The 14,933-nt window shown below is 35.1% G+C and overlaps 1 protein-coding gene across 6 annotated transcripts in view; it reads right to left on the bottom strand.

The window, feature by feature from the left end:
* The window catches only part of ADK (adenosine kinase), a 553,238-nt gene that overhangs the window by 288,152 nt on the left and 250,153 nt on the right, over positions 1-14,933 (bottom strand). For all 6 annotated transcript variants that reach the window (XM_061161884.1, XM_061161887.1, XM_061161881.1 and 3 more), the window contains one exon: positions 12,683-12,791. In XM_061161884.1, the coding sequence (XP_061017867.1) occupies positions 12,683-12,791 (109 nt within the window). The remainder of the gene's footprint in view (positions 1-12,682; positions 12,792-14,933) is intronic.

Below are 14,933 nucleotides of genomic sequence, written 5' to 3'. Positions count from 1 at the left end.
AAAGAATGATCTAAAAGTATTACAGGGAAAAGGATTATACAATAGTTTTAGGCACAAAGACCTCTGGAAATGGTATTTATTTCCATCATCTAGAGCAAAAAACTCATAATTAACAGGGTACTGCATTAAGTATAGATAAATCTTGCCTCAGTCATAGGGATTATTTAGCCTTAGAATAGGGTTTCTTAAACCTTAGCTGTATTGATGTTTACAACTGGATAATCCTTTGTTGTGTGGTACTATCCCATGTACGGTAGGATGTTTAGCAACATTACTGTCCTGTACCTACTAGTAGCAATCCTTAGCCATCACAATAAGAAACTTCAAGTGACCTAATACAGAAGCAGTCCAAGACCCAATAGGAGGTGACAGATGTTGAGGCAAAGAACATATTTAAAGAAATAATGGCTGAAAACATTTCAAACATAATAAAAACCATAAATCCACAGCTCTAAGAAGTTAAACCCCAAGCACAATAAACATGAAAAGAAAACTAAAATTAAAAACTGAAGCACAATAATCAATTGATCAAAATCAGCAATAAATAGGAAATCTCTAAGAGGAGACCGAATCAGGGGTGTGTGTCATGTGACACCCAGAGAATCAAAATTTAGGATATCAGATTTCACATCGAAATAGCGCAAGTGACAAGACAGTAGAGCAACATTTTCAGAGTACTAAAAGACAAGAACCTGTCAACCTAGAATTACATACCTGGCAAAATTTTCTTTTAAAATGAAGGTGAAATAAAGACTTTTCAAGCACAAAAAAATGGAAAGAATTCATCATCAACAGACCAAAACACATGGAATGCTAAAAAATAGCTCTCAGACAGAAGGAAAAGCATACCAAGTGGAAATCTGATTCTAAGCAAAAGAAATGAAGAGCTCTTGAAATGGTAATGAACCATTACCATCTAGAATGGTAAAGTTAAATGAACATATATACATTTATTATTTAAATCTCTTTAAAAGATGTTTGATGATTTCAACAAAAATGTTATAGTGTTTATCACATGTAAAAGTATAATATGGCTGTGTATGGTAAGTGAATAATGTATTAATAAAGCTGTTTTAAAAAATAAACACAAAATTATAAAATAAAATGTGTTACAGTGATAGCATAAAGACTAGGAAGGATGAAACTGAAGTGTACTACCACAAGGTTCTTATACCATGTGTGATGCCATACAGCATGATTTGAAGGCAGATTACAATGTTTTAAATATATATAACATCTGAAACAATTGCTAAAATAACAACAACAGAAAGTTAGAGATATTAAACCAACAATGGAGATAAAAATACTGGATTAACCCAAAAAAAGAGAAAAGAGAAAACAGGCATTAAAGAACAGATGGAGGAGCCAAGATGGCGGAGGAGTAGGACGGGGAGACCACTTTCTCTCCTACAAATTCATCAAAAGAATAACTGAACGCAGAGCAAACTTCGCAAAACAACTTCTGATCGCTAGCTGAGGTCATCAGGCGCCCAGAAAAGCAGCCCATTGTCTTCCAAAGGAGGTAGGACAAAATATAAAAGATAAAAAGTGAGACAAAAGAGCTAAGGACGGAGATCCGTCCCGGGAGCTCTTAGGCGGCATTGCTTGGGGTAGGGTCCGGGCCTGAGTGCCCTGAGGACAATCGGAGGGAGCTTCTGTGAGGTGCCAGCTTGAACTGTGGGAGACCAAAGGAGAGAGAGTAAATTAACCGGCCCGAACACACTGCCGGCCGTTCGCAGAACAAAGAGACCGAGAGGGTCCAGAGAGGAGCTCGCAGGCTGCGGACCGGCCCAGCCCCGCCGGAGGCAGGAGGCAGGGGGGAGGGGAAGGTCGCGGCGAGACACAGGGCGCAGGCACCCGACCGGCGCGGGCGGGGACTGGGGCTGGGGACGCGGAGGGCAGAAGGCGCGCGCACCCGACTGGCGCCAGCGGAAACTGAGACTGGGTCCGCGGAGGGGAGGGGGCGCGCCACACCTGGGGAGAGTGAGCCCACCGAGCCCCTGGCTGCCTGGACCGCTCTGACGGGGAAGGCACAGAGAGCAGGCGCAGCTTCTCCTTCCGCGCTTTTGTGGAACACCCGAGGGCTGGAACCTCGCGCAGCGCGGGGCGCGCTCCATATAGAACAGCCGGGAGCCTGAGCGGCGCAGACGGAGAGGGCAGGGTCGGCCCCTCCCAGCAGCGCCAGCCCATCCCCGCAGAGCGACGGAACTAGCTACCTGAATAAGAGTCCACCTTCGCCCGCCTGTGTCAGGGCAGAAATGAGGCTCTGAAGAGACCGGCAAACAGAAGCCAAATAAACAAAGGGAACCGCTTCAGAAGGGACTGGTGCAACAGATTAAAATCCCTCTAGGAAACATTGACTACACCGGAGGAGCCTGTAGATATCGAGAAGCATAAGCTGGAACGAGGAGCTATCTGAAACTGAGCCGAACCCACACTGACCGCAACAGCTCCAGAGAAACTCCTAGATATAATTTTACTTTTTTCTCTTTTTTTAATTTTTTTTTCTTTTTTTCTTTTTTCTATTTTTTCTCTTTTATTTTCCTTTAAAATCCCCTATTACTCCCCCATTACTCCTTAACTTTCATTTCCATAGACTTTTACGATTTTTTAATTAGGGGGAAAAAAAAAAATTTTTTTTCCTTTTTTTTTTTTTTCTTTTTTTTCTTTTTTTTTCTTTTTCTTTCTTTTTTTTTTCTTTTTTTCTTTCCTTTTTCTCTTCTATTTTCTATTTTTCTTTTTCTCTTATTTCTTTTAAAGTCCTCTAGTACTCCTCTACTACTCCTTAATTTTCATTTTCAATACACTATAACCTTACAAAAAAAAAAAAAAAAGAAGAGAAGCCCTATTTTTAAACCGAAGATTATTCTCTCCCAATCTTGACTCTCTGTTTTCTACCTCAGAACACCTCTATTTCCTCCTTTCCCCTTCTCTTCCCAATCCAATTCTGTGAATCTTTGTAGGTGACTGGGCTACGGAGAACACTCTGGGAACAGACAGCTGTGTAGATCTGTCTCTCTCCTCTTGAGTCCCCCTTTTTCTCCTCCTGTTCATCTCTATCTCCCTCCTCCCTCTCCTCTTCTTCATGTGACTCTGTGAACCTCTCTGGGTGTCCCTAACGGGGGAGAATCTTTTAGCCATTAACCTAGAAGTTTTCTTATCAGGGCTGCATAGTTGGAGAAGTCCTGAGACTACAGGAAGAATAAAACTGAAATCCAGAGGCAGGAGACTTAAGCCCAAAACCTGAGAACACCAGAAAACTCCTGACTACAAGGAACTTTAAGTGATAAGTGACTGTCCAAAAGCCTCCATACCTACACTGAAACCAACCACCACACAAGAGCCAATAAGTTTTAGAGCAAGACATACCACGCAAATTCTCCAGCAACGCAGGAACATAGCCCTGAACATCAACATACAGGCTGCCCAAGGTCACACCTAACACATAGACCCATCTCAAAACTCATTACTGGGCACTCCATTGCTCTCCAAAGAGTAGAAATCAAGTTCCACGCACCAGAACACTGATGCAAGCTTCCCTAACCAGGAAACCTTGACAAGCCAATCTTCTAACCCTACCCACTGGGTTAATCCTCCACAACAAAAAGGAACCACAGACCTCCAGAATACAGAAAGCCCACTCCAGATACAGCAATCTAAACAAGATGAAAAGGCAAAGAAATACCCAACAGGTAAAGGAACATGAAAAATGCCCACCAAGTCAAACAAAAGAGGAGGAGATAGGGAATCTACCTGAAAAAGAATTTAGAATAATGATAATAAAAATGATCCAAAATCTTGAAAACAAAATGGAGTTACAGATAAATAGCCTGGAAACAAAGATTGAAAAGATTCAAGAACTGTTTAATAAAGACCTAGAAGAAATAAAAAAGAGTCAATTACAAATGAATAATGCAATGAATGAGATCAAAAACACTTTGGAGGGAACCAAGAGTAGAATAACGGAGGCAGAAGATAGGATAAGTGAGGTAGAAGATAAAATGGTGGAAATAAATGAAGCAGAGAGGAAAAAAGAAAAAAGGATCAAAAGAAATGAGGACAACCTCAGGGACCTCTGGGACACTGTGAAACGCCCCAACATTCGAATCATAGGAATTCCAGAAGAAGAAGACAAAAAGAAGGGCCATGAGAAAATACTCGAGGAGATAATAGCTGAAAACTTCCCTAAAATGGGGAAGGAAATAGCCACCCAAATCCAAGAAACCCAGAGAGTCCCAAACAGGATAAACCCAAGGCGAAACACCCCAAGACACATATTAATCAAATTAACAAAGATCAAACACAAAGAACAAATATTAAAAGCAGCAAGGGAAAAACAACAAATAACACACAAAGGGATTCCCATAAGGATAACAGCTGATCTATCAATAGAAACCCTCCAGGCCAGAAGGGAATGGCAGGACGTACTGAAAGTAATGAAAGAGAATAACCTACAACCTAGATTACTGTATCCAGCAAGGATCTCATTCAGATATGAAGGAGAATTCAAAAGCTTTACAGATAAGCAAAAGCTGAGAGAATTCAGCACCACCAAACCAGCTCTTCAACAAATGCTAAAGGATCTTCTCTAGACAGGAAATGCAGAAAGGTTTTATAAATGTGAACCCAAAACAACAAAGTAAATGGCAACAGGACCACACCTATCAATAATTACCCTAAATGTAAATGGGTTGAATGCCCCAACCAAAAGACAAAGATTGGCTGAATGGATACAAAAACAAGACCCCTATATATGCTGTCTACAAGAGACCCACCTCAAAACAAGAGACACATACAGACTAAAAGTGAAGGGCTGGAAAAAAATATTTCATGCAAACGGAGACCAAAAGAAAGCAGGAGTCGCAATACTCATATCAGATAAAATAGACTTTCAAATAAAGGAAGTGAAAAGAGACAAAGAAGGACACTACATAATGATCAAAGGATCAATCAAAAAAGAAGATATAACAATTATAAATATATATGCACCCAACATAGGAGCACCGCAATATGTACGGCAAACGCTAACAAGTATGAAAGAGGAAATTAATAGTAACACAATAATAGTGGGAGACTTTAATACCCCACTCACAACTATGGATAGATCAACTAAACAGAAAATTAACAAGGAAACACAAACCTTAAATGACACAATGGACCAGCTAGACCTAATTGATATCTATAGGACATTTCACCCCAAAACAATCAACTTCACCTTTTTCTCAAGTGCACACGGAACATTCTCCAGAATAGATCACATCCTGGGCCATAAATCTGGTCTTGGAAAATTCAAAAAAATTGAAATCATTCCAGTCATCTTTTCTGACCACAGTGCAGTAAGATTAGATCTCAATTACAGGGAAAAAATTGTTAAAACTTCAAACATATGGAGGCTAAATAACACGCTTCTGAATAACCAACAAATCATAGAAGAAATCAAAAAAGAAATAAAAATATGTATAGAAATGAATGAAAATGAAAACGCAACAACCCAAAACCTATGGGACACTGTAAAAGCAGTGCTAAGGGGAAGGTTCATAGCATTACAGGCTTACATCAAGAAACAGGAAAAAAACCAATTAAATAACCTAACTCTACACCTAAAGCAATTAGAGAAGGAAGAAATGAAGAACCCCAGAGTTAGCAGAAGGAAAGAAATCTTAAAAATCAGGGCAGAAATAAATGCAAAAGAAACTAAAGAGACCATAGCAAAAATCAACAAAGCTAAAAGCTGGTTTTTTGAAAAAATAAACAAAATTGACAAACCATTAGCAAGACTCATTAAGAAACAAAGAGAGAAAAACCAAATTAACAAAATTAGAAATGAAAATGGAGAGATCACAACAGACAACACTGAAATACAAAGGATCATAAGAGACTACTACCAGCAGCTCTATGCCAATAAAATGGACAACTTGGATGAAATGGACAAATTCTTAGAAAAGTATAACTTTCCAAAACTGAACCAGGAAGAAATAGAAGATCTTAACAGACCCATCACAAGCAAGGAAATCGAAACTGTCATCAAAAATCTTCCAGCAAACAAAAGCCCAGGACCAGATGGCTTCACAGCTGAATTCTACCAAAAATTTAGAGAAGAGCTAACACCTATCTTACTCAAACTCTTCCAGAAAATTGCAGAAGAAGGTAAGCTTCCAAACTCATTCTACGAGGCCACCATCACCCTAATTCCAAAACCAGACAAAGATGCCACAAAAAAAGAAAACTACAGGCCAATATCACTGATGAACATAGATGCAAAAATCCTTAACAAAATTCTAGCAAACAGAATCCAACAACATATTAAAAAAATCATACACCATGACCAAGTGGGCTTTATCCCAGGAATGCAAGGATTCTTTAATATCCGCAAATCAATCAATGTAATACACCACATTAACAAATTGAAAGATAAAAACCATATGATTATCTCAATAGATGCAGAGAAAGCCTTTGACAAAATTCAACACTCATTTATGATTAAAACTCTCCAAAAAGCAGGAATAGAAGGAACATACCTCAACATAATAAAAGCTATATATGACAAACCCACAGCAAGCATCACCCTCAATGGTGAAAAATTGAAGGCATTTCCCCTGAAATCAGGAACAAGACAAGGGTGCCCACTCTCACCACTACTATTCAACATAGTGTTGGAAGTGCTGGCCACAGCAATCAGAGCAGAAAAAGAAGTAAAAGGAATCCAGATAGGAAAAGAAGAAGTAAAACTCTCACTGTTTGCAGATGACATGATCCTCTACATAGAAAACCCTAAAGATTCTACCAGAAAATTACTAGAGCTAATCAATGAATATAGTAAAGTTGCAGGATATAAAATTAACACACAGAAATCCCTTGCATTCCTATATACTAACAATGAAAAAACAGACAGAGAAATTAAGGAAACAATACCATTCACCATTGCAACAAAAAGAATAAAATACTTAGGAGTATATCTACCCAAAGAAACAAAGGACCTATACATAGAAAACTATAAAACACTGATGAAAGAAATCAAAGAGGACACAAACAGATGGAGAAACATACCATGTTCATGGATTGGAAGAATTAATATTGTCAAAATGGCTATTCTACCCAAAGCAGTCTATAGATTCAATGCAATCCCTATCAAGCTACCAACGGTATTTTTCACAGAACTAGACCAAAGAATTTCACAATTTGTATGGAAATACAAAAAACCTCGAATAGCCAAAGTAATCTTGAGAAAGAAGAATGGAACTGGAGGAATCAACCTGCCTGACTTCAGACTCTACTACAAAGCCACAGTCATCAAGACAGTATGGTACTGGCACAAAGACAGAAATATAGATCAATGGAACAGAATAGAAAGCCCAGAGATAAATCCACGAACCTATGGACACCTTATCTTTGACAAAGGAGGCAAGGATATACAATGGAAAAAAGACAACCTCTTTAACAAGTGGTGCTGGGAAAACTGGTCAACCACTTGTAAAAGAATGAAACTAGAACACTTTCTAACACCATACACAAAAATAAACTCAAAATGGATTAAAGATCTAAATGTAAGACCAGAAACTATAAAACTCCTAGAGGAGAACATAGGCAAAACACTCTCCGACATAAATCAAAGCAAGATCCTCTATGACCCACCTCCCAGAATATTGGAAATAAAAGCAAAACTAAACAAATGGGACCTAATGAAACTTAAAAGCTTTTGCACTACAAAGGAAACTATAAGTAAGGTGAAAAGACAGCCCTCAGATTGGGAGAAAATAATAGCAAATGAAGAAACAGACAAAGGATTAATCTCAAAAATATACAAGCAACTCCTGCAGCTCAATTCCAGAAAAATAAATGACCCAATCAAAAAATGGGCCAAAGAACTAAACAGACATTTCTCCAAAGAAGACATACAGATGGCTAACAAACACATGAAAAGATGCTCAACATCACTCATTATTAGAGAAATGCAAATCAAAACCACAATGAGGTACCATTACACGCCAGTCAGGATGGCTGCTATCCAAAAGTCTACAAGCAATAAATGCTGGAGAGGGTGTGGAGAAAAGGGAACCCTCTTACACTGTTGGTGGGAATGCAAACTAGTACAGCCGCTATGGAAAACAGTGTGGAGATTTCTTAAAAAACTGGACATAGAACTGCCATATGACCCAGCAATCCCACTTCTGGGCATACACACTGAGGAAACCAGATCTGAAAGAGACATGTGCACCCCAATGTTCATCGCAGCACTGTTTATAATAGCCAGGACATGGAAGCAACCTAGATGCCCATCAGCAGATGAATGGATAAGGAAGCTGTGGTACATATACACCATGGAATATTACTCAGCCATTAAAAAGAATTCATTTGAACCAGTCCTAATGAGATGGATGAAGCTGGAGCCCCTTATACAGAGTGAAGTAAGCCAGAAAGATAAAGAACATTACAGCATACTGACACATGTATATGGAATTTAGAAAGGTGATAACGATAACCCTATATGCAGAACAGAAAAAGAGACACAGAAATACAGAACAGACTTTTGAACTTTGTGGGAGAATGTGAGGGTGGGATATTTCAAAAGAACAGCATGTATACTATCTATGGTGAAACAGATCACCAGCCCAGGTGGGATGCACGAGACAAGTGCTCCGGCCTGGTGCACTGGGAAGACCCAGAGGAATCGGGTGGAGAGGGAGGTGGGAGGGGGGATCGGGATTGGGAATACATGTAAATCCATGGCTGATTCATATCAATGTATGACAAAACCCACTGGAAAAAAAAAATAATAATAATAAAAAAAAAAAAAAAAGTTAAAAAAAAAAAAAAAAAAAAAAAAAGAACAGATGGGACAAATACCAAGATGAAAAACTCAAATCTAACCATATCAATAATTATATTAAATGGGAATGGTATGAACATTCCAATCAAAAAGTAGATCTTGTTAGGATGGACAAAAAATAAGACTCAATAGCATGTTGCCTACAAGAGATCCATTTTAAAAATAAAGAGACAAATAGGTTACAAGTAAAAGAGTGGGAAAAGATATACCATACTATCAACAGTCAAAAGAAAGTTATATTGGTTATATTAATATCAGACAGAGTAGAATTGAGGACAAAGTATATTTTGAGGGATAAATATTTCCAAATGATAAATGAGTCAAATAATCAAACACATACATTTACGCCCCTAATAACAGAGTTTCAAAATATATGAAAAGAAACCAGAATTGCAAAGAGGAATACACAAATTCATAATGGTAGTAGAAGGAAGATCCTTGGAAAATCTCTATATTTAGGAAAAAACAACACATTTCTAAATAATCCATGAGTCATATATGAAAGCCAAAGAGAAAGTAGAAAGTATTACAAACTAGATGAAAATGAAAACATGATATATCAAAATTTGTGAGAGACAGTCATATGAATGCTTTGAGAGAATTTTATATTACTAAATGTCTATATTAGAAGAGAAAAGTCTCAAATCAATAAATTATTCTTCCAAATGTGGAAGGGGGTGGAACAGAATGAAGGAAGAGGAATAAATGAGTGGCAAATGAAATACAAAGTAAACAGAAAAAAGAAAGTTAATAGTAAGGAACAGAAATAAAAACCAACCTGACCTTACATTTCCCATAAGAAATGTTAAGGGACAATGAAGCAATGTCCACAAGGCACTTTGTTTCATAAAATATTACACCAAACAGGGTGTCATTCACATATAAAAACAACATGAAAATAAGCTCAAGAAGAGAGTTCTTAGTCTTTCATTGGTTGGGAAATGTTTAATGAATGCAGCCAATTGAGGGACAAAGTAAACAATAAAGGAATGGAGTAAATGGGGTAAAGAAGTGGATGGTAAGCACTTAGATCATTTAAACATAGAAGAAGTCTGTAACTATTACGGTTATAGAATAAAATGTAAATTTTAAACACTGAAAATATAAAATAAAAATAATTATAAAAAGCCAAGAGGGAAGATGAAATACAGCACTGATTTGCTGACTTTTTATAGCACATTAATATTGCTTGGAAAGAAAACACATGGTTTACAAAATTAATGGCTCCAATCTCATCATTTTCATAAACCTTTCCTAAATATCACAGTCTTAGAGGGCAACTGTAACAATATTTCTTTTAATAAACAGATATGTCAGTCTGATTCTAAGGTAAAGAGCAACTAAGGTTTATGTTTTCAAAAATCAATTAGCTACTAATATAACCAAGAATCCCTAAATATCTACTAAGAATTTGGTTTAAACATGGAAAAATTGAGTTTATATGCCATAAGTGGGACACTTTACACCAAAAGAGAATGCTGGTGTATGCATTTTCTACTTCAATTTTTTATAAGACAAGTTTTTGCTTTCAATTGTAGATTCAATGCATTATGTGACAGAGAAAAGGATGAAAAGTTTTAAATTTTCTTAATGCTTCTGACCATTAATAATTCATGGAAGAGTGAGAAAAAGTCGAGTAAGTAGATTTAGATTATTTTGTGTAACGCAGACAGACATTTTACTTATGGAAATATGCTAGATATACTGAACCACTTCTTCAGATCAAGAACCTTTTATATTTAAAAGAGCTCCCACAATTTCAACTGGCTGAACCTCCAAAGTTTACGATGATGATGTGAGATGACTACAAACCCCTACAGAACCTGAAAGTGTTAGAAAGCGCATCTGATTTCTTGAAATAAGTACAGTTGTATCTATCAACTCAATCTAAATTTGCAGTTTTCTCTCTAAGATTAGACTGGATGCTCTGAACACAAAGGGAGTTAAATATTTAAAAGAACAGTTGAAAGTCTGTAGAAATAACATTACATTTCTGAAGAAATATCACAGATTTTAATGAAAAATAATTATGTTCTTAGTTGTTAAGCAGAATAAATATTTGTTCAATGTTCACCAAGAATAAATAGCATTCCAAGTATCTGGTATGAATCTACTATTTCTAGAACTATTTAAATAGCCAACTCTGAACAAACTATAGATTTACCTGGCAGTGTGAAAGAGCATTCTTTTATGACATTGCTGAAACAGAAACTAAGTGATAACAACTACAACAGATGAATCAACTGCAATCTGTTTTGATACTTGTTTCTGGCTGAATACACCACACAAGTTTCAAAAGTAATTCAATTTTATTAATTTGACCAAAACTGATCACTCTACACTTTATAAAAAACTGTACTCAAATAACCAGTTAACACTATTGTAAAAATTCCATCTACCCAGAGTTGGCTAGATGTGTTATGGTGTATAATTGCTACAATTATTTGTTGGTTGCAAATGGGTCTATACGGCTACAAAAATTTCATTCATGCAAAATTGGCTAGATGTATTATATGTGCATAATCATTAAAATTATGAGTTGTTTCGAAGTTAGCTCATAACTTGAGGCCCAATTAATATATTGACGTACCAAGAATTATAACTGTCAGGGTAAAAATATTTTTGTATCATTATATGTTGTCAAATTTCAGTCAGTAAATATAGCATAAATAGCAACAAACTTTAAACCATGTGATCTTTGACCTTCAAATATAAGATGGTTTAAGATAATGCATAGACCCCCTTAGAGCTACACTACAAACACTTGCTATCAAGACATTAATGAAAAAATGAGACAATTTTGAGAAATAAAACAAAACAGAAGATAACCCATAAAATTTTTTAAAGTTTGAGATTTTTTCTTACATACTAGCAGAAGACATAATGTGACTTTCCTCTATATAATCCTCTCAATGTAAGCATTTACTTGACAGCTATAAAGGGGATAGGATTTGCTATACAGAAAAATCAATACCAACCTTGTAAAGCCTACAGCAGAGCATATAAACATGCTGTAGGAGACATTAACACTAGACTGAAAGAAATAATTATATTTTCAATAAACATGTTCTTACTGGATAATCAAATTTTTATACATCTTACCAGCTGTTTCACAGCTCAGGTAGTAAATGGCAGCAGCTGTTATATCAAAACCATATATGCATATGAAGTACTTGTAATTTTTCAGAGGTATCTACTTATTTTTCATCAGTCACATTTAACTCATATTAAATAAAAATAAGATTTTCATAGGGTGATTAACTCAGGAGAATTTTTATTACAGTCTTATTTTAGAAATGAATTCTTAACCAATTATTTTTATGTCAGAAGACTTAATAATTGAAATTACATGCTGCCCTTATTCTGATATTTAACAGATTTGTCATGATCAATGTTTCTGAAATATTAAATTAAAAGGTGTCATGGTAATTACTATGGAATAAATAGTAATTAAGATTTTTTTAGGCAAATAAGCTCAAACTGTTTGCAGTGAACATTTATATTACTAATATTTTCCCACACAACGCATGCATCATTCATAAGTAGCCTATAAATACAACTGGCTAATTTCCAGAATTACTTCAAAAGACCTTAAAATTTAATACAGATTTTGACACTTGGTTGAAAACATCTATATATAATGTATCCAAAAGGAGGTATATTTAAAGGTAAATAATTCAAATTATGTTACCACAGAATGATATTTCTGTTCTTTATTTGCAATAGTGAACCCAAAATATGCTTTGAGATGGGTATATAATTTGCAGGATGAGACAATTAGTTTTAAATGTACATCAACAAACTATAATTTATAGTAAAAAATGTACCAGAAATTTGAATTAGTCAAATACTTACTGCTATATAATAAACTCTTGCTTTGTCTACCAATATCCAGTTTTTCTCCATATCAAGATGTTTTTCCTTTTTGTAACAATTGGCAGCAGCAAGATTAGCTACAAGGGATCTAAAACAACAACAAAACATAAGTAGGCTTTTACTTAGTCACACCTGTCCTGCAATTATACAGTTAACTATTTTTGCAACTTTTGTTTTCATTTTAATTCTTCTTTTCTAATTTTTTTAACACCAAAAACATTTTGTATTAAAGTATAGCCAATTAACAATGTTGGGACAGTTTCAGGTGAACTGAAGGGACTCTGCCAAACATATACATGTATCCATTCTCCTCCAAAACCCCCTCCTATCCAGCCTGACACATAACATTGAGCACTTTCATGTGCTATATAATAGGTTTGTGTTAATTATCCATTTTAAATGTAGCAGTATATACATGAACTTTCCAAAGTCCTTAACTATTCCTGGACTATCCCATGGAACCCCTGGCAACCATGAGTTCATTTTGTAAGTCTGTGAGTCTCTTTCTGTTTTGTAAGTAAATTCATTTGTATCATTTCTTTTTAGATTACACATATAAGGGATGTCATATGATATTTCTCCTTCTCTGTCTGAAATACTTCACTCAGTATGACTTTTATTTTAATTCTTAATTCTTCAAATGGCTGTACATTGATTTTACTAATGTTAATTTTGTTTTAAAAATTTTGTAAGACATCTTGGTTACCTTGATAAAAACACAGACATTAATCTAAATATCATCTGGTATTTTGAGAAACTAGCATTTAAGCTTCCTTTTGCTACTAAAATGATAAAATTATCTACTTTCTATATTTTAATAGTTCAAAATGCAGGTAAGAAACAGCTACTATTTAGTTATACAGAAAAAATATATATGCAACTAAAATATTCAGTTTTCAAGTATCAACAGAATATCCATTGATATTTAATGCTTTAAAAGCCAAAAATGAAATTAATTTTGCAAAACACACATATATATGTAGACCATATTTACTATGAGAAATTAATTTGCAATTCATTACATTTTATGCACTATAATAGATTAAAATTATAACTTTTTATAGTTGAAAACTCCCTGTGCTGGTCCAGTTTTGCAGCTGAAAAATCTAACCACAATACTACACTTAAAATCTTGCTGCCAAGTATCACATACAACTTTTTATTATTGTCCAACAATTAAACTCAACACAATAATTGTTTACATTACAGACAAAAATACTTTTCCTTTTCCTACTGATCCAGAAATAAGAAAAACAACTTGCCAATTTTTCCAACTTTTTCTGGTAACAGTTCTGATAAAAAAAAAAAAAGAAACCCACAAATATATCATCACTTAAGATTTTGATAACATGGTTAGATTCTCTCTTCAAAAAATAAATCAATTATCTTCAAAAACATATTTCTACTCACCCATATGCCAACTGAATGACTAACTGAAAGATACATTCTGTTTATGTTTAACTGGATTAATGAAAATAAGCATGATATGCATCAATACACGCATATATAAAATAACTATATTACAAATGAAGAATACCACTCAATCTATAAAATACATTTTAGTAATCATGACTCCTGCAAAATTTTGGCATAAAATGGTTACTAAATAAAACCAAATACTTTTAGTATGAGCTACTAAATTCTATTCCAATAATAAAACTACTCTTTGATAGAAAACTAAATAGTTCCTCCAAAAGAAAATACAGGTATTCTTACTATCCAAGTGTACCTGGTTCAGAGTTTGGAGAAAAAGAACCTGGTTAAGAAAAATATTGCCTTAATCTGAGTTTGGGATAGTAGAAGTAAGAGTTTCTAGCTCTATTTAAAAGTTTATCCAAATTTATTAAGTTCTACAATTTAGAAAATGAGTTAGATAGTAAAGGTTTCCCTCAGTTTCTGACTTTCAATATTACCTAAATAATACTGATAATGCAATTCATATGAGTATATAAATTAAGCTGCTGACATCTGGAAAACCTAGTATTATCACAAATGCTCTTTAAAATAACAACATATAAAAACAATTTAGCAATTTTACTGTCGCTTGAGTGGTAAAACAGGCAGAAGTTGATCCATTTATCACTAATAGGAAATCTCTGCACCTGCCTACTAAAGGTGATTTAAGAAAAACTGAAAAGAGGAAAGGTCTAATTAAGTATATCTCAATATCTGAACAATTGATGGTTTTATTTATTACAAATACTATTTTTTGTGTGTAGGAGAACTTTAC

Source organism: Dama dama, chromosome 15 (genome assembly GCF_033118175.1).
Source record: "Dama dama isolate Ldn47 chromosome 15, ASM3311817v1, whole genome shotgun sequence".
NCBI classification, from domain to species: Eukaryota; Metazoa; Chordata; class Mammalia; order Artiodactyla; family Cervidae; genus Dama; species Dama dama.
The sequence above is the reverse complement of the archived record's forward strand: the minus strand, read 5'-3'. Positions and strand labels throughout refer to the sequence as shown.